This window comes from Heterodontus francisci, chromosome 32, assembly GCF_036365525.1.
Source record: "Heterodontus francisci isolate sHetFra1 chromosome 32, sHetFra1.hap1, whole genome shotgun sequence".
Lineage (NCBI taxonomy): Eukaryota > Metazoa > Chordata > Chondrichthyes > Heterodontiformes > Heterodontidae > Heterodontus > Heterodontus francisci.
Genome location: NC_090402.1, coordinates 9,171,708 through 9,192,088, shown reverse-complemented (window position 1 = coordinate 9,192,088; position 20,381 = coordinate 9,171,708). Strand labels below are relative to the sequence as shown.

Here is a 20,381-nt window from a genome sequence, read left to right as displayed (position 1 = left end):
AGGTGAAATTTGAATTCAATTGATAAATTTGGAATTAAAACTCATTTAACGGTGACCATTCTTGTAAAAACCCATCTGGTTCACTAATGTCCTTTAGGGAAGGAAATCTGCTGTCCTTACCTGGTCTGGCCTACATGTGACTCCAGACCTACAGCAATGTGGTTGACTCTTAAATGTCCTCTGAAGTGGCCTAGTAAACTATTCAGTTCAAGGGCAATTAGGGATGGGCAATAAATGTTGTCCAGCAAAACTCACATCTCACATTAAAAACAAATTCTAAAAGATGACTATAATTATCAGAAATTGAAGTGTTGAGGGAAGGTTAAAAAGATTGGTTTATGTTCTTTGGGGACGAGGATTTTGAGGCAACCGAATTTCGGGGCTACAAAAGGAATTGTATAACCGGTTCCAGGCAAAATGTGTGCGATTTTAATACCAGATTAGACAGGTAACATTTCGTATTATTTTCTGGTGAAATGCAGGGGAGCCAAATTGAACCTTTGCACTGGGCCCCATAGGGAAAATACCGCAGCTGCCTGATGGTGGCACAGAATTGCCGAATGTAACCTAACCTAAAAGCTATTGCTTCAAGGAAACCTAGCTATGAGAATGATGTTCTATACAGAGGAGGCAGCTGAACTGAAATGTTTAGAAAATCACTGTCAATATTTCAAATTAATATGCCATTTTCTTTATTCTTGTGAAACTATTTTTTTGTGCTGATAAAATGTTTCTCCTCTCTACAGGGATTTCCAGGAAATTTTGGGGAGAGGGGATCACCAGGCTTGGACGGAAGCCCAGTAAGTTGGCATGTGTGTCTTAACATGTTGGTAGAACATTTTGCTTTCTTCTTCTCCAATTATTCCTCTTCATTACCTGCCAAGAATTGTCTTTTTTAGGATTTTTAGGACTGAGATGAGGAGAAATTTCTTCACTCAAAGGGTTGTGAATCTTTGAATTCTCTACCCCAGAGAGCTGTAGATGCTCAGTGGTACAGTATTCAAGGCAGAGCTCATTAAATGTTTGGGCACTGGGGGAATTAAGGGATATGTGGATTGTGCGGGAAGTTGGATTGAGGTAGAAGATCAGCCATGATCTTGTTGAATGGCAGAACAGGCTCGAAGGGCCGAATGGCTGACTCCAACTCCTATTTCTTATGTTATGTTTTCCACCATGCAGCCTCTTCATGTAAGAGGCTACATAGTTTGAGCCATCTCTTTGCTTCATATGTAATCATCAGAGATATGACTATTTGTTCCATCCTTCAAGATGGACAATAGCGTTGGTCTGCTTACACCATGTTTTATTTTACGTGAATAGTTTCTGGTAGCCAAAGTGACCTGATGTAAACATCCAGCTTGAAAAAATACAATTGTAGAGAGTCACTCTACATTTTGAGTTGCACACGTACTTGATGGTGCTTCCTTGAAGTGGAAAATGCGAATAGGACACTGTAAATTACTGAGAGTAGCCCAAATTGTTTCAGCCTGTTGCAGACTTTAGTTACCACACCAAATGATTTAACAGAATGACAGTGAGTTATTTAGACTTGTTTATGTTCTCTTATTAGAATATAATATCAGAATCACTCCCAACACAGGCTAAGAATTAACTTTACACATGTAAACGTTCTGCTTCAGATCTGGTTAAAATAATAAAGCTTTTTGACTGTTTTGTAAGGGTAGCAATGGGCTCCTTCCATTTGAATAGTGCTGGGTCAAATGCATTCTTAAATGTAACTTTGTATGTTTGTCAATCAAATATTTGGTTTAATATTTTTGGATTCTTTCCTACATGCTTATGATATGAGGGTACTGCGATACCCCAGGCAACGCTGGGCAGCTAGTGTAGCTATTGTGAACAAAGGAGAAGATGAATGGATCAACCTGCAGTGTGCTGGAACCTCCAGTTATTTCCCCCCAAAAAAGGTTACCTGTCCTGCAAGACCATTCACAAATAACACCCAATGATCCTGCTGTAAAATTGTAATTTTAAAGCGATGTCTATAGATGTGTCGCCCTTTTTTTGGACTGGAGAAGCGAGAAATCTATGTAAAGTTACATTCGCAATAGGGATATGTGAAACACCCTGGCTCTTGTAGTGTTGTGAATATCTGTATATAAATACAAGAATTCACCACACATGAAAATTGAATGAAATATAATATCCCTCATTGGCAATGTCCAGCCGCCAACAGAGTCTAATTTATTTCATTGAGATCTTTTGAATGCTAAAATACAGTTCCTTCAATATTATTGGCAGTGACCCATAATTTTCCATTTGATATTTTTGTGCTGTTAGTAAGAAGTGTTCTGACCATCCTTTACTCCAAACGTGACTTTATTAACATTGCCAACAAGTCTGATTTTTTTTTTTTACTTGTTAAAGTCTTGCTAATGTCATTTTGCTCCATATTATATATGGGTTAGTTCAGCTGGATGAATTAAGTATCACCAGGGACCTGGAGGGAGAATAAACCATCAGAAAGTCACTACTCTCCTCAACCTTAATGGCACAGCACCTTCCAGACATGCATCACGTGACATAGCATGAGTCAGTTATATTGCCACTTGGAAACAAAGCCTTTATTTTCTGTACAGTTGAAGGATCATAGACAACAACATAGTGAAAATGATGCATTTGCATCACAAATCTTTCCATGCTGGTTGCACCCTACTGAGCGGTTCCCTAGTTGAAGAGTGAAATAGTGGATGAATGCATGTCAATAGGGACAAACTCCATTGGCCTTATAGCCGCCTCCTGCTCCTATTTTGTATGTACATAGCCGTAGATTTTCATTTAGCTGATCATCTGGGAGTGGGGCAGCTGGGTGTCAGTAAGGTTCGGGCAACCTGGCAGTTGGGATTCCCCCACACGCTATGGAGTTTTAATTCGACAATGGGCTGGATTTTACCTTAGGTGGATGGGAATTCCCCACCGACGTAGAAATCGGTGGCGAACCCTCTTCTGCCTCGCCCGGGGATCTGTTCCACATTTGACGGGTCCCCAGGCTTTAATTGTCCAGAGGCGGGACTTCCACCTGCTTGAGGGAGGAGGTCCCACCTCGTTGAGCTGCCGGCCAATCAGCAGGCTGGCAGCTCTTAGTCCCAGCAGTGCCACCGGAAGCATTGGCCACTGCTGGGACTGCAGCCCAGCTGACCAGATGGAACCAGGAGATGAGGTAAGTTGGGCATGCCTGACCAGGGACATCGGTCCTTCTCTGGTGAGGCTGGAGTGGTTGTTTGGGGATAGAGGGCATCTTGGGTCCCGGGGTGGGTCGGGAGGTGGGGGCGGCCCACTGTGCCCGACTGCCATGCCCCCCCCCGACTCCCCCCAGTGCACAGAAAGGCCAGCGGCTATCACTAGGCAGCCTTTCACGTTCCCAGCATGCCTGCTTGCCATGGGTAAAATATCCATGGAGGTGTGCAAGGGCCCTTAAGTGGCATTCACTCCCTCCACCACCAACGCACAGCGGCAGCAGTGTATACCATCTACAGGAAGCACTGCATTAACTCACCAAGGTTACTTCGACAGCGCCTTCCAAACCCGTGACCTCCAGCAGCTAGAAGGACAAGGGCAGCAGATGCGTGGGAACACCACCACCTGCAAGTTCCCCTCCAAGTCATACACCATCTTGACTTGGAAATATATTGCCGTTCCTTCACTGTCGCTGGGTCAAAATCCTGGCATTCCTTCCCTTACCTAGTTGTACCTAGGCCACATGGACTGCAGCAGTTCAAGAAGGCAGCTCATCATCACCTTCTCAAGGACAATTAGGGATGAGCAACAAATGCATCTCTTGCCAGCACTGCTCACATCCCAAGAACAAGTAATAAAAAACATTAAAGTGCCAATCCGCCTCTTTGGAATGGGTTGGTCACCCATCCACCTTCCCACCTCAGTTAAATCTGGAAGTGGGAAGGTTGGAGACAGGTTTGGGTGGAAATTCTGATTTTCAAGGCTTTAACCCCCTTACCCAACCCAAACGCACCTGTTTAATGTGGTTAAAATTCCTCCCATAGTGTCTGTGTCTATGCTGGAACATACTTCAATTGGGTCAATGACGGCTGATGCTATAGTGTATAATGCTTTTCAGCTTTAGTTGGAGAATGGTCGGTTCCATTCACTTTCCTCTTTGGAGAGAGTATGGTGTATTGTCTTATAAAACAAACAAACAAACAAAGAACAGTACAGCACAGGAACAGGCCATTTGGCCCTCCAAGCCTGCACCAATCTTGATGCCTGCCTAAACTAAAACCTTCTGCACTTCCGGGGCCCATATCCCTCTATTCCCATCCTATTCATGTATTTGTCAAGATGCCTCTTAAACGTCGCTATCGTATCTGCTTCCACCACCTCCCCCAGCAGCAAGTTCCAGGCACTCGCCACCCTCTGTGTAAAGAACTTGCCTCGCACATCCCCTCTAAACTTTGCCCCTCTCACCTTAAACCTATGTCCCCTAGTAACTGACTCTTCCACCCTGGGAAAAAGCTTCTAACTATCCACTCTGTCCATGTCGCTCATAACTTTGTAAACCTCTATCATGTCGCCTCTCCACCTCTGTCGTTCCAGTGAAAACAATCCGAGTTTATCCAACCTCTCCTCATAACTAATGCCCTCCAGACCAGGCATCATCCTGGTAAACCACTTCTGTACCCTCTCCAAAGCCTCCACGTCCTTCTGGTAGTGTGGCGACCAGAATTGCACGCAATATTCTAAGTGTGGCCTAACTAAAGTGTGTGTGTGGAAAATCTTGAATGTACCATGTGTCTGTAGGGCGTTACAGTGCAAAAGCGGTCGCATTTTAGGTGAAATTGGATAAAATATCCCGTTAACATTAAGCATTCTAATGTACTAACCAATCACCACTTGGCATTTACGAAACAGCCAGGAGACAGCTGTGAATTACCAAGCAACAAGCATTAGAATCGCAGCCAAAATTATTGCTCAAAGGACTTTTTCTTAAGTAGTTTGAGTTACTGTTTGGATTTTAAAGCCTAATTTATACAAATGCAATAAGCAACAAAAACAAAGTTTGCAACCACAGCAAATAAACTCACACACACTGTTGTCTCTGAGAGTTGCCAATGTCTGCAATAAAACTTTCTTCTCGAGGCCTATTCCTGGGCCTTGAGTTTTAGAATTTCCCTTCCATTTAATTACTTAGCTGGTAATTGTGTGCAAAGCCTGGCTCGGGTATAAAATTAAAACCCGACCCGAGCCTGAGTCCTTAAATTTTTTTTTGCGCCCATCCCGACCTGACCCGTCACGAATATCCTTCATCCGTTCCGGCAGCAGGCTATTCCTGCAGATGGAGTTGTGGGGAATCAGGGGGTAAGCCTGATCCCGTGACTTCCCGGAAGCCGCACCGTCCAGCCCGACCCAACCTGAGCCTGAATGCTGGACTCGGAATATAGACCCAACCTGAACCCGACACGTGTAGTTGGGTCTCGGGTTCAGGTTGGGTAGCTAGGCTGTGTGTGTGTTTGGAGGTTTCTTTTATTCTAACAAACAATTTGTACTTATTTTGTGCATCAGATGGCCTATGATTCAATGGTTGTAGGGGTAACATATTAGCATGAATAAAGGACTGGTTAGCTAATAGGAAGCAGAGAGTAGTGATAAATGGATCTTTTTCAGGTTGGCAAGCTGTAACTAGTGGAGTGCCACAGGGATCAGTGCTGGAGCCTCAACTATTTACAATCTACATCAATCTCTTGGATGAAGGGGCCAAGTGTTTGGTTGTTAAATTTGTCAATGACACCAAGATAGAAAAGTAATTGTCAAGAGGAAGTAGAGTCTACAAAGGGACATAGATAGATTAAGCGAGTGGACAAAAATTTGGCAGATGGAGTATAAGATGGAAAAATGTGAACTTGTCCACTTTGGCAGGAAGAATAGAAAAGCTGTATATTATTTAAATGGAGAGAGATTGCAGAATTTGGTGGCACAGAGGGATCTGAGTGTCCTGTCACATGAATATCAAAATGTTAGTATGCAGGTACAGCAAGTGATTAGGAATGCAAATGGAATGTTGTCGTTTATTGCGAGGGGAACCGAGTGTAAAAGTAGGGAAGTTTTACTGCAACTGTACAGGACTTTGGTGAGACCACGGGCCAGATTCTAAAGCCCCCTCCCGCCGTCGGGGAATTGTGGCAGGGTGGCAATGAAGATCGGTATGGCAGAGGCCTGCCACTGACCCTGACGGCGGCAGACCCCGTACCGACCTCGGCAGCGGCAAGGCCTCGTGGCCCCGCCACTCAGCAGCAGGACCACGATTTACATATGGAAATGAATTTACATACCTGATTTAATGAAGGTCCCGTCACCTCCTTAATTGCTGCACCAATCTTCATTCGGGCGGCAGACAATGCTGCACCTTCGAATCCCCGTTCGGGGAAATGAGGCGCGACATCTGTGGGGAGGAGGTTTTTTCTCTGTGCTGGAGGTGGGGAGCGGGGTTACAACGATGCCGGTTGGTCGGGGGATGTGATGGGAAGGGGTAAAGGGCAAAGGTAATGAACTTTGGTGGGGGGGTGGGGGAATGATCAAATTTGCAATATTCCAGGGGGGAAAAGGGCAGGAATATGCCATTGGAGGGGGAGGCAGTGGGACGGTGCATGGTTATTGTATTTACTTATATGAAACTTTAATTTACCTGGCCATTTAAATTTTGAATGTGCACTGAGGGCCGTAAGCTCTTTAAAAATGGTGCCAGTGCTTGTGCGTTAGCGCCGAACGCCTTTGCCAGCGATGGCTCACCCGTTCCCTTCATGTCATTGCGGGGGTGGGCATTGAGGCCATGCAAATGAGCCACTGCGTTTGAAATCGCGGTGGCTCCATGGCGTGGTGCCATGTGCGCGGGCTGTGTTTTATTACGCCCGCCGCCTACTTCGGCGGTGGGGTCTTAAAATGCAGCCCCACATCTGGAGTATTGTGTACAGTTTTGGTCTAGAGGCAGTTCAGAGAAGGTTCACTCGACCCGTTCCTGGGATGCAGAACGTATGAAGAAAGGGTGAACAGGTTGGTCCGTTACCCACTGGAGTTTAGAAGAATGAGTGGTGATCTTATTGAAACATATAAGATCCTGTGGGGATTTGATAGGGTGGATACTGGGAAGTGGGGGATACTAGAACTAGGGGACACAGTTTAAAAATAAGGAGTCTCCATTTTAAGATGGAGATGAGAATTTCTTTCTCTGAGGGTTGTTAGTCTGTGGAATTCTCTTCCCCAGAAAGCGGTGGAGGCTGAGTCACTGAATTTATTCAAGGCTGTGTTAGAGAGATTTTTGATTGACAAGGGAGTCAAGGGTTATGGGGGGGGCAGACAGGAAAGTGGAGTTAAGACCGCAATCAGATCATCCATGATCTTATCGAATGGCGGAGCAGGCTCGAGGGGCTGAATGGCCTACTCCTGCTCCTTTGTTCCTGTGTTTGGTTACCCCTCATGCATACACATTTACACAAAGTTCAAACAAAAAGTGCTCTTTACCGTATGTTTTTGGCCATATTGTATTATTTTGAGCATGTTAAGTTTTGGATTTCACATTTATAGTTAGCTGTTCTTGCATTGGAAAATTTTTATTTTACATAACGTTTCAACATAGTTGACGGGCTGTCTTCCAAATTAGTTGGGTTTTACATTTTGGTTAGGAGTGAAGGGTGGAATCTTATGAGACCCACAGAGGGGGGACCAGGAGGGAAATCGGAAAGGGTAGCCAATAAATTACCATGAAGGGCCTTTTGAGGGGAAGAGGGAGGATTCTGCTAGGATCTTCCCAGCATTGGAGATGCCTCTCGCTGAGTGCTGAGGCTGGCAGTTCAGTGAAGGCAGCCTCCCGTGGCAGGCTGGGGGAGTCATCGGAGCTGGAGGCTGATATTCCCCCCCCCAACCCCCACAGTGATGAGGCCATGGCAGGAAAGGCCGCACCAACAACCCAAACTGTTCATCCAGAGGGGTTTTCCCTCCACTCCGAGGGGCCTACTGGCTTCGGCCCTCTTTATTTTTGAAAGGTTAAGCACGCTTCCGAGGTCCCCTCCATGTTGAGGCGCCCTGGCGCGCTCCTTTCTGCCTGAGCAACGCCCACCTCCCCCAGTGAGGCTACCAGCCTTCCAAAGATTCAGGCCCTCTGATTGGGCCTGTGGGCACAGAAACCTGCCCGCTGTCTTTAATTGGATGGACTCCTGGAGGCAGCCTCAGGAAGATCTCGCAGGTGAACAAGACTCACCGACCATCGGGATGGAACCTGCATTTGTCCTCGCTGGAATAATATTTTTCAAAGGCAGCAAGATTCTACCCAACATTTCTGTGGGCAATAAAGGTATGTATACATTTCATCATGTGATTCCTAATATTAGTTAGATTACTTTATTATATCAACAAAGCCTACTAGGTGGCTGCTAGGAATCTTTGCTTATTGTTAACAGTTAAGATTGTGGAAGTAGTAAATGTTTATAGGTATCGTTGAATGTTTTGAGCTTAAAGTGATTTGGATGATTTTCAGAATGGATGTTCAGAAAATTGCTCAAGACATTCTGATAACTTACTTTATATATTCCATAGTGTAACATCCCTGCCATTATAAAACAGCATAGCCTCTGGTTATATTAAACACCACCATTAAAGATGCACTCGTGAATAATTGAGCATAGTTAACAATTTGGGCTTTTCACTGTTGCTACATGTGAATCCCAACATACATGGGGTTATACTCTTGAGCACAATCTGTGTTTGTGTAAAGCTGATGTCATACAGTGTACATATAGTTGAATATTTGAATGATGTTGTTTACACCACAGGTTTTGCACTTACACCCAGTCTACACAGACCCACACCTTCTCAATATTTCCTCCCAAATTGACCTCCGATATCCTGCTCATTTTTATTTCATGGCATGGGGGTCACCACCTGTTTCTTCGCTTCAACCTTTGATCTGACGCAGGTTTAGCCTTTGACCGTAAGTGGTCGAGTTTGAGATGATTCTCTGGCCCACGGAACTCTGTTCATGCACTATGTTCTCATACCCACCTGAGTATTTGTAGTGTAACTTGCTTAACCCTACACCTTTCACTTCTATAACCTTGCAGATGTTACTTTGTCAGTATATCTTCAACAACTATTTTTCTTCATGTCCATATATGTTCAAATTGAATTACAAATGATTACATAGAATGACATAGAAGATACAATGCAGAAACATGCCATTCAGCTCAGCTGGTCTGTGCCAGTGTTTATGCTCCATAGGACCCTCCTCCTACCCTAATTCACCTCACCTATCAACATTTCTTTTATTGCTTTCCCTGAAATGGATCTATGCTATTCACCTCAACTACTACTTGTCGTGAGTTCCACATTCTAATTACTCTGGATAAAGAAGTTTCTCCTGAATTCCTTACTGGATTTACTAATGATTATCTTATAATTATGGCCCCTAGTTCTGATCTCCCCCAGTGCAGGGGTATGGGGAAAGGGGTGGGGGGGGGAGCGGGAATGGGTGGGCGGCGGAGTGTGGTGTGCGGGTGGTACTAATTAGATAATTACCTGAAGAGAAACATTTGCAGGGCTCCGGGGAAAAGGCAGGGGAGTGGAAGGAGGTAAGTTGCTCTTGCAGAGAGCCGGCACAGTCACGACGGGCCAAATGGCCTCCTTCTGTGCTGTACTATTCCCTGATTCTATCTGGTTGGTGTTATCATGGTGAGCTTCCTTCTGGAGGCAGCCCGTGTTGCCCTTCCCCACCAACCATCTGCCGCTTGCCACTTCAAACGATCAAGCAGCTGACCAACAGGATCAGTGGAAATCTGCTGGGCCTTAGACTGACTGACATTCCCTGTGGGATTTTCATCTGCTCCCTATCCGCTTCTGAAGAGTCAGTGAAGAAAGATAGAGGGCTGCAAAGATATCTAGGTAAAGTTTTTAACAGGCATAAGGCGAGAAAGAAAACGTCAGAGTGAAAGAGAGGTAAAGAGGGATCCAGAAAATATTCGATTGTGTGAGACGAGAGAGAAATATAAGAAACTGGAGACCCAATTTGTTTTTAAATCTTTGTCCATATGAGAATGGATATATGTGCTCTTGCATATAATGTGTTGAATAATGTCACGATCAATATAAAAGCATACCCTCTAATTCAACATGAACAATTCCTAATAAGATATGTTGGGAGGTGATCAAAGCACTGGGGGTACGCTTTCCAAGAATTTGATTGATTGGTTTTGGGTTCAGTGCTGGTTCCTGTTACTTGTTCATTAGCATCTTTCCTGTCTGTGAATTGAGTTTAGTTATATTTGAGGCAATCGGCATTGTTCCATTAACAGTGATCGTGATTTTGTTTTTTATTGAATATGAACCAATCTAGATTTCAAGTGGGAATCTTTTATAAGTGCGGCAACTTGAAGTACAACGGACACTTTCTCACACTTTATGAGCACAGGCAAAACAGTTTAATATATATAGCTAGCTAGATAAATAAATAGGTACACTGACCAATTGGAAAATAACTCTTTCTGGTTCTGCTCCCTGGACCCCCATTTTTTTTTTCTTCTTTTCTTTATATTTTTCATGACGAGGGGGCCTTTATTCCTCAGGACCCCTTTATAAACATACTTATATTTTTAAAATAACTTTATTAAAACCAGAAATAAACGTAAAACTCAAATTAAAATGCCATTCTCGGCGTTGACAATGCACTCCAGTCCCTGCGGTGCCTGGACCCCCATTGTGTTCTGCTCTGTGCCTTCCCATCTGTGCTCCATTCCCCAGCTCCCCACTGCACTCTGCTCCCTAGCTTCATTGTTCTGCACAAGCTGGCCTTATTGTGCTCTGTTCCCCAGCTCCATCTGTGTCTTATTGCTTGGACCTGATGAGCTGAGCCCTGACTTGGAATGGGACCATGGTTTTGCATTCTAATGAATGTGTGATATTTGTGCCAATCAGGATTATAAATCCGGCGCTTTGGAATGTGAAGGGCCCTTTTCCACCCAATATGCGCCTCATACCTACTTCAGACCCCAGAATATCAAGATATTAATCAGTTTTTTGTTCACTTAATGATATTGAAGATCTACTCATTCAAATTCTGCAACGAATGCTCAATATGGCAATGATCTTGAATCTGCACCAGCTGCTCAAAGTAGTTTGGGATTTTGCACATGCATTAATCTATATGGTAATGGCCATTTGTTTTTTCTTTAAACAAATCTGCCTAACCACAAATATTGTTGCTTGGGTTCCAACAGTAATGAAGCCTTTGGTAGATTTTAGTTTGTTTGTCTAAGAAAGTGTGAATAAAGATCGAATGAAAATACCAAGAAGCTGTATGTTAACTGGAAGACTGGTGCTCTGTGGCCTCAAAGCAATGTTTTTCAGAAGAACACTTCATTAGTAGTCTAGCTTCAATATCCCAATACTTTATTTCCAGTTAATTATTGTGTAGCTAATTTTATGCTTTGGATCCCTGTCTATTAAAAGGACATAAAATCCGAATCCATTTAAATTTAGTTTAGTTTAGTTTAGAGATACAGCACTGAAACAGGCCCTTCGGCCCACCGAGTCTGTGCCGACCATCAACCACCCATTTATACTAATCCTACACTAATTCCATATTCCTTCCACATCCCCACCTATCCCTATATTTTCCCTACCACCTACCTATACTAGGGGCAATTGCTAATGGCCAATTTACCTATCAACCTGCAAGTCTTTGGCTTGTGGGAGGAAACCGGAGCCCCCGGAGGAAACCCACGCAGACACAGGGAGAACTTGCAAACTCCGCGCAGGCAGCGCCCGGAATCGAACCCGGGTCCCTGGAGCTGTGAGGCTGCGGTGCTAACCACTGCGCCACTTAATGCTCTTAATGTTGCATTGTTGCCATATCTGGAAAGGAATGAAGATTTATTGTGTAGAAATTACTTTTGATTACTAGTGAAAGAACATTTGGTTTGTTGCTTGACGTTCCTTTGTTTGCAATTTTGACATAAACATTAACCCACTTGAAAAGAAGCAGATTGATGTCTGTGTTGAAGTGGTCACAGGACTGTCATAGAAATACATTAGGTCTTTGTTGGGTAATATTACCAACAGCAGTTTCTAAGTTTATATCTTTGCAATTATATCAGAAATGATTTTTTTTTAATGTATTAGTGTTTGTGTGGCATGATGGAGTTCTGTGAAGCATTATTACATCATATGCTGGTAACCACCATTTGAAGCCATTATGTTTCCAGTGGCGCAGATCATAAGATCATTAGAACTAGGAGCAGGAGTAGGCCGTCCGGCCCCTCGAGCCTGCTCCGCCATTCAATAAGATCATGGCTGATCTTTTCGTGGACTCAGATCCACTTACCCGCGCTCCCACCGTATCCCTTAATTCCTTTATTGTTCAAAAAGATATCTACCTTAGCTTTAAAGACGTTTACTGAAGAAGCGTCAACTACTTCACTGGGCAAGGAATTCCATAGATTAACAACCCTCTGGGTGAAGAAGTTCCTTCTTAATTCAGTCCTAAATCTGCTCCCTCTAATCTTGAGGCTATGCCCTCTTGTTCTAGCTTCACCTGCCAGTGGAAACATCCTCTCTACTTGTATCTTATCTATTCCCTTCATGATTTTATATGTTTCTATGATCCCCCCTCATTCTTCTGAATTCCAATGAATATAATCCCAATCTACTCAGTCTCTCCTCATAAGCCAACCCCCTCAACTCCGGAATCAACCTAGTGAACCTCCTCTGCACCCTCTCCAGTGCCAGTATATCCTTTCTCAAGTAAGGAGACCAAAACTGCACACAGTACTCCAGGTGCGGCCTCACCAGTACCTTATACAGCTGCAACATGACCTCTCTGCTTTTAAACTCAATCCCTTTAGCAATGAAGGACAAAATTCCATTTGCCTTCCTAATTACTTGCTGTACCTGCAGACCAACCTTCTGCGATTCATGCACAAGGACACCTAGGTCCCTCTGCATTGCAGCATGCTGCAACTTTTTACCATTCAAGTAATAATCCTTTTTCCTGTTACTCCTACTGAAATGAATGACTTCACATTTATTAACATTGTATTCCATCTGCCAGACCTTTGCCCACTCACTCAATGTTTCTATGTTCCTCTGCAAAGTTTCACAGTCATCTGCACACTTTGCTCTGCCACTCATCTTAGTGTCATCTGCAAACTTTGACACCCTACACGTGGTCCCCAACTCCAAATCATCTATATAAATTGTAAATAATTGCGGTCCCAACACCGATCCCTGAGGCACACCACTAGTGACTGATTGCCACCCAGAATAGCACTCATTTATCCCCACTCTCTGCTTCCTGTTAGTCAACCAATCCTCTATCCATGCTAATACTTTACCCCTGACGCCATGCATCCTTATCTTATGCAGCAGCCTCTTGTGCGGCACCTTGTCGAAGGCCTTTTGGAAATCTAGGTACACCACATCCACTGGGTCCCCATTGTCCACCTTGCTCGTAATGTCATCATAGAATTCCAAAAGATTTGTCAAGCATGACCTGCCCTTCATGAACCCATGCTGTGTCTGCCCAATGGGACAATTTCTATCGAGATGCCCTGCTATTTCTTCCTTGATAATAGACTCAAGCATCTTCCCCACTACAGAGGTTAAGCTAACCGGTCTATAATTCCCCATCTTTTGTCTTCCTCCCTTTTTAAACAGTGGCGTCACATCTGCTGTTTTCCAATCAACTGGGACTACCCCAGAGTCCAGCGAATTTTGGAAAATTACCGTCAGTGCACCTGCTATTTCTCCCGCCATTTCTTTTAGTACCTTGGGATGCATTCCATCAGGGCCAGGAGACTTATCAATCCTTAGCTCCATTAGCTTGCCCAACACTACCTCTTCCATAATAATGATTGTTCCCAGGTCCTCACCTACGTTCGTCTTTTTGTCAATTACTGGCATGTTATTAATGTCCTCCACTGAGAAGACCGATACAAAATACCTGTTCAATGCCTCGGCCATTTCATCATATCCCATAACTAAATTCCCCATCTCATCCTCTAAAGGACCAACGTTTACTTTAGCCACTCTTTTTCGTTTTATATATTTATAGAAACTTTTGCTATCTGTCTTTATATTCTGTGCTAGTTTTTTCTCATGTTCCATCTTACTTTTCTTTGTAGCTCTTTTTGTAGCTTTCTGTTGACCTTTAAAGTTTTCCCAATCTTCTAGTTTCATGCTGTTTTTGGCCACTTTGTATGCCTTCTTTTTCAAATTGATAGCCTCCCTTATTTCCTTAGACACCCATGGCAGATTACCCCTTTTCTTCCAGTCCTTCCTTTTCACTGGAATATACTTTTGCTGAGCACTTTGAAAAATTGCTTTGAAAGTCCTCCACTGCTCGTCAACTGTCCCACTGTAAAATCTTTGTTTCCAGTCCACTTTAGCCAAGTCCTCCCTCATTCTATTGTAGGCCCCCTTGTTCAAGCACAGGACCCTGGCATTGGATTTTATCTTCACACTCTCCATCTGTATTCTAAATTCAACCATACTGTGATCACTCCTTCCAAGAGGATCCCTAACCATGAGGTCATTAATTATTCCTGTCTCATTACACAGGACTAGATCTAGGATAGCTTGCTCCCTCGTCGGTTCCATTACATACTGTTCAAGAAAACTATCACGGATACACTCAACAAATTCCTCCTCAAGGCTACCCTGACTGAGCTGGTTCGACCAATCTACATGTAGATTAAAATCCCCCATGATAATTGCCGTACCATTTTTACAGGCATTAGTTATTTCTTTGTTTATTGCCCGCCCCAATGTGATGTTATTATTTGGTGGCCTATAGACTACGCCTATCAATGACTTTTTCTTCTTAGAGTTTATAATTTCCACCCAAATGGATTCAACCTCATTCTCCATAGAACCTATATCATCTCTCAGCACCACCCTGATGTCGTCCTTGAGTATCAGAGCTACACCACCTCCCTTACCTTCCTGTCTGTCCTTCCGAATAGTCTGGTACCCCTGGATATTTAACTCCCAGTCGTGACCAACCTGCAACCATGTCTCTGTAATGGCTACCAAATCATATATATTCGCGATGATTTGTGCCGTTAACTCATCAACCTTGTTATGAATGCTACGAGCATTCAGGTAAAGTGCCTTTATGCTAGCTTTCTTACCCTCATGATTCCCAACATCTCTAATAATAACTCTTGAGTTATCCTTCCTTTCTGCTTCTTTCATCGTTTGCCTTGAACTTAAACCCTCCTGCACACATGTTAGCCTGCTGCTTACCTTTTTATTTATCATACTCCCTGTCATTTTCCCTTTTCCTTCCCCCCGAGTCACTAGTTTAAAGTCCGAGAGACCACCCTATTTATCCGTTTCGCTAGAACACTGGTTCCAGATCGGTTCAGGTGGAGACCGTCCCATCGGTACAGATCCCCCCCGGTTCCAAAACTGATGCCTGTAACAATCTTATAGCAACGTAAGAAATAGGAGCAGGAGTAGACCACACGGCCCCTCATAGACCAAACGGCTCCGCCATTCATAACGGTCATGGCTAATCTTCTGCCTCAACTCCACTTTTCCGCCCGTTCCCTATATCCCTCGATTCCCTTAGAGAACCAAAAATCTGTCCTTAAATCTACTCAATGATGGAACATCCACAACCCTCTGGGGTAGAGAATTCCAATGAATGACATGGCAGGCCCTGGAATGCACTTCCTCACCTTCGATGTCTGTTAGTATGTAAATGTTTTTTTTTTCCAGCCGAGGCTGATCATTTTAACAAGTCATTTCCTCACTCCAACAACAGTTTAAAAATCAATGTTCACAACAAAATTGATGTGCCTCATTCTTGGCAGATGGGGGCCTAGCGTGACAAACTATTAAAGGAATAATGACTGAGCTAAAGCTGAGAGTTAGAGGAGGTTGGTTTTTGGAAGGTTTTCTCGCAGGTGGAGGTATGAAGGGTTTTGGGGTAGAGATCCGAAGAAATAATTTTCAGGATGACCCACAAAGCTTCACAGACCATGAGGTATAGCCACACTTGTAACGTAAGGAAGAAGAGAGCCAAAATGTACAAAGCAAGATCCCACAAACAGCAATGAGCTAAATGACCAGATAGTCTGTTTTTTGTGATGTTGGTTGAGGGATAAAGGTAGGCCGGAGCACCCAGAGGAGCTGAGTGCTGTGCTTCTAGTGCTAAGCTAAAAGGATGCAAAGAAGGGCTAAGGGTTGAGTCTGCTGTTGTTACCCACCATCATTTCTCAGTGAGTAAATCGTCATTAAAAGCTTAATTTGTTCAGTACAACAAATGATAATCTATAGTTTAAATTGTTAATTCAGATTTCCCTTTAACTTGTTGCTACGTCCGTGCCATGTCAGAGTGGAAACATAGAGTAGAAACACATCCCTGGTGCCAACTCGGAGCTCTGTGATTTGAGATAGCAATTCTTCTCAAATATGACAGTCGCACTAATGATAATTTTATTTTGCTGCGTGACCAGAACAGAGTGTGCTGGGAGGAGCATAAGAGAAATTCTTGTGCCACTATCCAACATTATCTTTCCATTAACATTAGTGGGTGGAAAGTTTGTGCATGCCCAAATCTAAAGGCTCCGCACTGGGAGAATCATTTCCTAAAATTACCCCAATAGGCTGGATTTTACTGACCACCTGACGTCGGGTTTCGTGGCGCGGGGTCGGGGGGAAAATGCCTCCAGGAGAGGGTCGCCATGCAGCCCGCGCCGAGAGGACTCGGCCCAATATTACCGGCGGTGGCAAGGCCTCGTGTCAGACCCCCCCTCCCTCTCCGCTGCTCGGCAATGGGACTGCAAATTACATATTTAAATAAATTAAAATAAGTGAACTAATCAATCTCCCGTCGCCTGCTGATGTCCCGTGCCTTCATATCCTGTCCGGGTAAACAAGGCGGGACACTTGTGAGGAGTAGGGTGGTGAAAGGGTTCAAATTAGCGTCAAGGGTGGAGGGGATGGTGGGAAGGGTTGTAGTTGAAAGTTTGTGCAGTTTGCTGGGGGTGGGGTGAAGTCAGATGGTAAAGATAAATGTTTTGGTGGGGGAAGGGCTAATAATTAAATCAATTGTTATTGGGGGAATGGCAGAGGAGCAAAAGAGATATATTTATTTATTTATTTTAATTCCATTTAACTTTAAAGAATTAAATTTCCCGGTAGGGCGAACCCCTTTTAATAATGGTGTCAGCGCCTGCGCACAGGCCTTTGCCGGGGATGGACAGCCCACCCCTTCCACATGATTGGGGTGGGGGCGGCCCGCTCTGGCTATTTAAATGAGCCGCCGCACGGAAGATTGCGGCAGCTCTATGGCGCAGGCTGCCGTTTTTTCATCGCGCCACGGAAATCAACGGCAAGATTATAAAATCCAGGCCAGTGTTTCCATGTATCTGTTTTAGAGCTGGACAACACCTTAAGCCAAACAACTGCGGTGAAGTAAACATCATGTCGGGGAATTATTTAATTAATCTAGTCTGCAGTTTGCAAACGATTCCTTTCTTTTCTAGCCTGTAACTGGCGTCTCTATTCACCAAGTAAAAAATGATTGGAGGTTTCGATCCATGTTGAAATTATTTGCATGGATTTTGTTAGTCACTGTTTTGTGATTTGCATCAAGGAACACTTTGAACTTGCTAGAGAATTTAGCCAGCGGTGGTTTAGTGACAGTCATTGAACTGTGTACTCACTGTAATAGTATCCAGATTGAGGTAATGGTATGTTTGTGTCTAATCATGCTAGAAAGGCAAAAGCTCTCGGAATTACTCGTAAACAAGGATATCTCAGTGGATCTTGTTCCTGATATTATGACAGTCCCTTTGGATAATACGCTCTTATAGAGCACATATTATTAATGGCAGCTTCTCAGTAATCAAGGAACTTTATCGCACACCTTTTCCTGAAACGTGTGTGGTATATTTTCCAACTACCATATTAGTAAAGGTAACATTGGCCATTTTCACTGCGCATCCCAAAGCTGTGGATTAATTCAAATTAGTGAATAGCCATTTCCCATGATATATTTCCAGTACGATTTAAAAAAAAACCTCGACAATCTTCAGATTTGTTGACTGCCTTTAAAGACTGTTTATGGCTAACCAAAGATACTTCCATCTCCAAAAATGAATTGTTGGGCAAAAGAGACAGAAGTAAATGTAAATAAAGAACAGAAAATTGTGGAGAAGAAGAGGACATAAAGTGACAGGCAGGAAAGCATCACTTTTCTGATTTGTTTAGAATTAACATTGGCGCATCAAAAGTATCCCTAATATTTGAGTCACTTTATTATTATGACATTAGTGTTTGTTGCAGCAATAGCAGTTTGTCATCTGAATACTAACAAAGTTTATAGGCCAGAGAGAAAGGAAGACTTGTATTTATATCAATCCTTATCATGCCTTCAGGACATCCCAAAGTACTTCAAACAACAACAACTTCTATTTATATAGCACCTTTAATAAAATGGCCTAAGACATGAGCATTATAAAACAAAATTTGACACTGAGCCACATAAGGAGATATTAGGGCAGGTGGCCAAAATCTTGGTCAAAGAGGTAGGTTTTAAGGAGTGTTTTAAAGGAGGAAAGAGAGGTGGAGAGGTTTAGGGAGGGAATTCCAGAGATTAGGGCCCAGCAGCTGAAGGCACGGCCGCCAATGGTGGAGTGATCAAAATCAGAGATGCTCAAGAGGCCAGAATTAGAAGAACACAGATATCTTGGAGGGTTGCAGGGCTGGATGAGATTACAGAGATAGGGAGGGGTGAGGCCATAGAGGGATTTGTAAACCAGGATGCAGATTTTAAAATTTGAGGCGATGCTTAACTGGGAGCCAGTGTAAGTCCGCGAGCTCAGAGGTGATGATTGAATGGGACTTGGTGCGAGTTAGGACACGGGCAGCAGAGTTTTGGATGACCTCAAGTTTACAGAGGGTAGAATGTGAGAGGCAGGATAAGAGTGTGTTAGAATAGTCAAGTCTAGAGGTAACAATGGGATGGATGGACGTTTCAGCATCAGATGAGCTAAGACATGGGCAGAGTTGGGCAGTGTTACGGAGGTGGAGATAAACGGTCTTAGTGATGGTGCGATTATATGGTCAGAAGCTCATCTTGAGGTCAAATACAACACCAAGGATGGAAACGGTCTGGTTCAGTCTCAAACCAATGAACTTTATTTGAAATGCTGTCACTGCTCTTATGAAGACAAATCTGACAGCCAATTTTCAGACAGCAGATGAGTTGTGGGCAGGGTATGGAGTGAGCTCCCTGCCCTTCTTTGAATAGTTTCATAGACATTCCTATGACCCAGTGCAACAACCAGGTGGAGCCTTAGCTTAATGCCTCGGCTGAGAAACAGCCACAGGCAGTGCAGCATTACCCTAAATTGTGTGCTGAAGTCCTGGAGAGGGGCTTGAACCTGCTAGAGGCAACCTTCTGAGCAAAGCTGGCACTTACAAAGTTAAAAGCATCACATTTGCAGGGAACCACAGAAGCATCCTTGATTTCTGAAAGCGTATCTTGCATTTTCAGGGTGAAGATAGATATTTTATTCATGCTGATGGGGTTGATAACAAAGCAGACTGCACTCATGGTTCGCAACAGTATCAAAGCCAAACTAAATCTTTCAAAAGTGGCTGTAAAGGGTGAAAAAAAATCTACCTGGCATTTATACTTCTCGATTACTGAATAGACACATATGTAGAGTAATGGGAACTGTAGTCCAATACGATGATAATTTGTTCAGTTGCAGAGTGGGCATGACATTAGGGTAAGGCATTAAAGTAAAGTTGTTCAGCTTGTTATGAGTCGAATGAGCGCTGCCCGGCATATTGTTAAAAACCCAGAAATTAGCATGCAGTGACACAGACGTTAGGCATTTTGCAAATGCAAATAAGGGGGATAACCCCTGTCTTTTTTTTTTATTCATTCATGGGATGTGGGCGTCGCTGGCCAGGCCAGCATTTATTGCCCATCCCTAATTGCCCTTGAGAAGGTGGTGGTGAGCTGCCTTCTTGAACCGCTGCAGTCCATGTGGGGTAGGTACGCCCACAGTGCTGTTAGGAAGGGAGTTCCAGGATTTTGACCCAGCGACAGTAAAGGAACAGTGATATAGTTCCAAGTCAGGATGGTGTGTGACTTGGACGGGAACTTGCAGGTGGTGATGTTCCCATGCATCTGTTCCCATGCTCTTGTCCTTCGAGGTGGTAGAGGTTGCGGGATTGGAAGGTGCTGTCGAAGGAGCCTTGGTGCGTTGCTGCAGTGAATCTTGTAGATGGTACACACTGCTGCCACAGTGCGTCGGTGGTAGAGGGAGTGAATGTTTGTGGATGGTGTGCCAATCAAGTGTGCTGCTTTGTTCTGGATGGTGTCGAGCTTCTTGAGTGTT

General features: G+C 43.8%; 1 protein-coding gene across 1 annotated transcript in view; it reads left to right on the top strand.

Annotated features, from left to right (window-relative positions):
* col27a1b (collagen, type XXVII, alpha 1b) overlaps positions 1 to 20,381 on the top strand; it is a 592,171-nt gene that overhangs the window by 252,641 nt on the left and 319,149 nt on the right. The window contains exon 13 of the mRNA XM_068012172.1: positions 747 to 800. Within this exon, the coding sequence (XP_067868273.1) occupies positions 747 to 800 (54 nt within the window). The remainder of the gene's footprint in view (positions 1 to 746; positions 801 to 20,381) is intronic.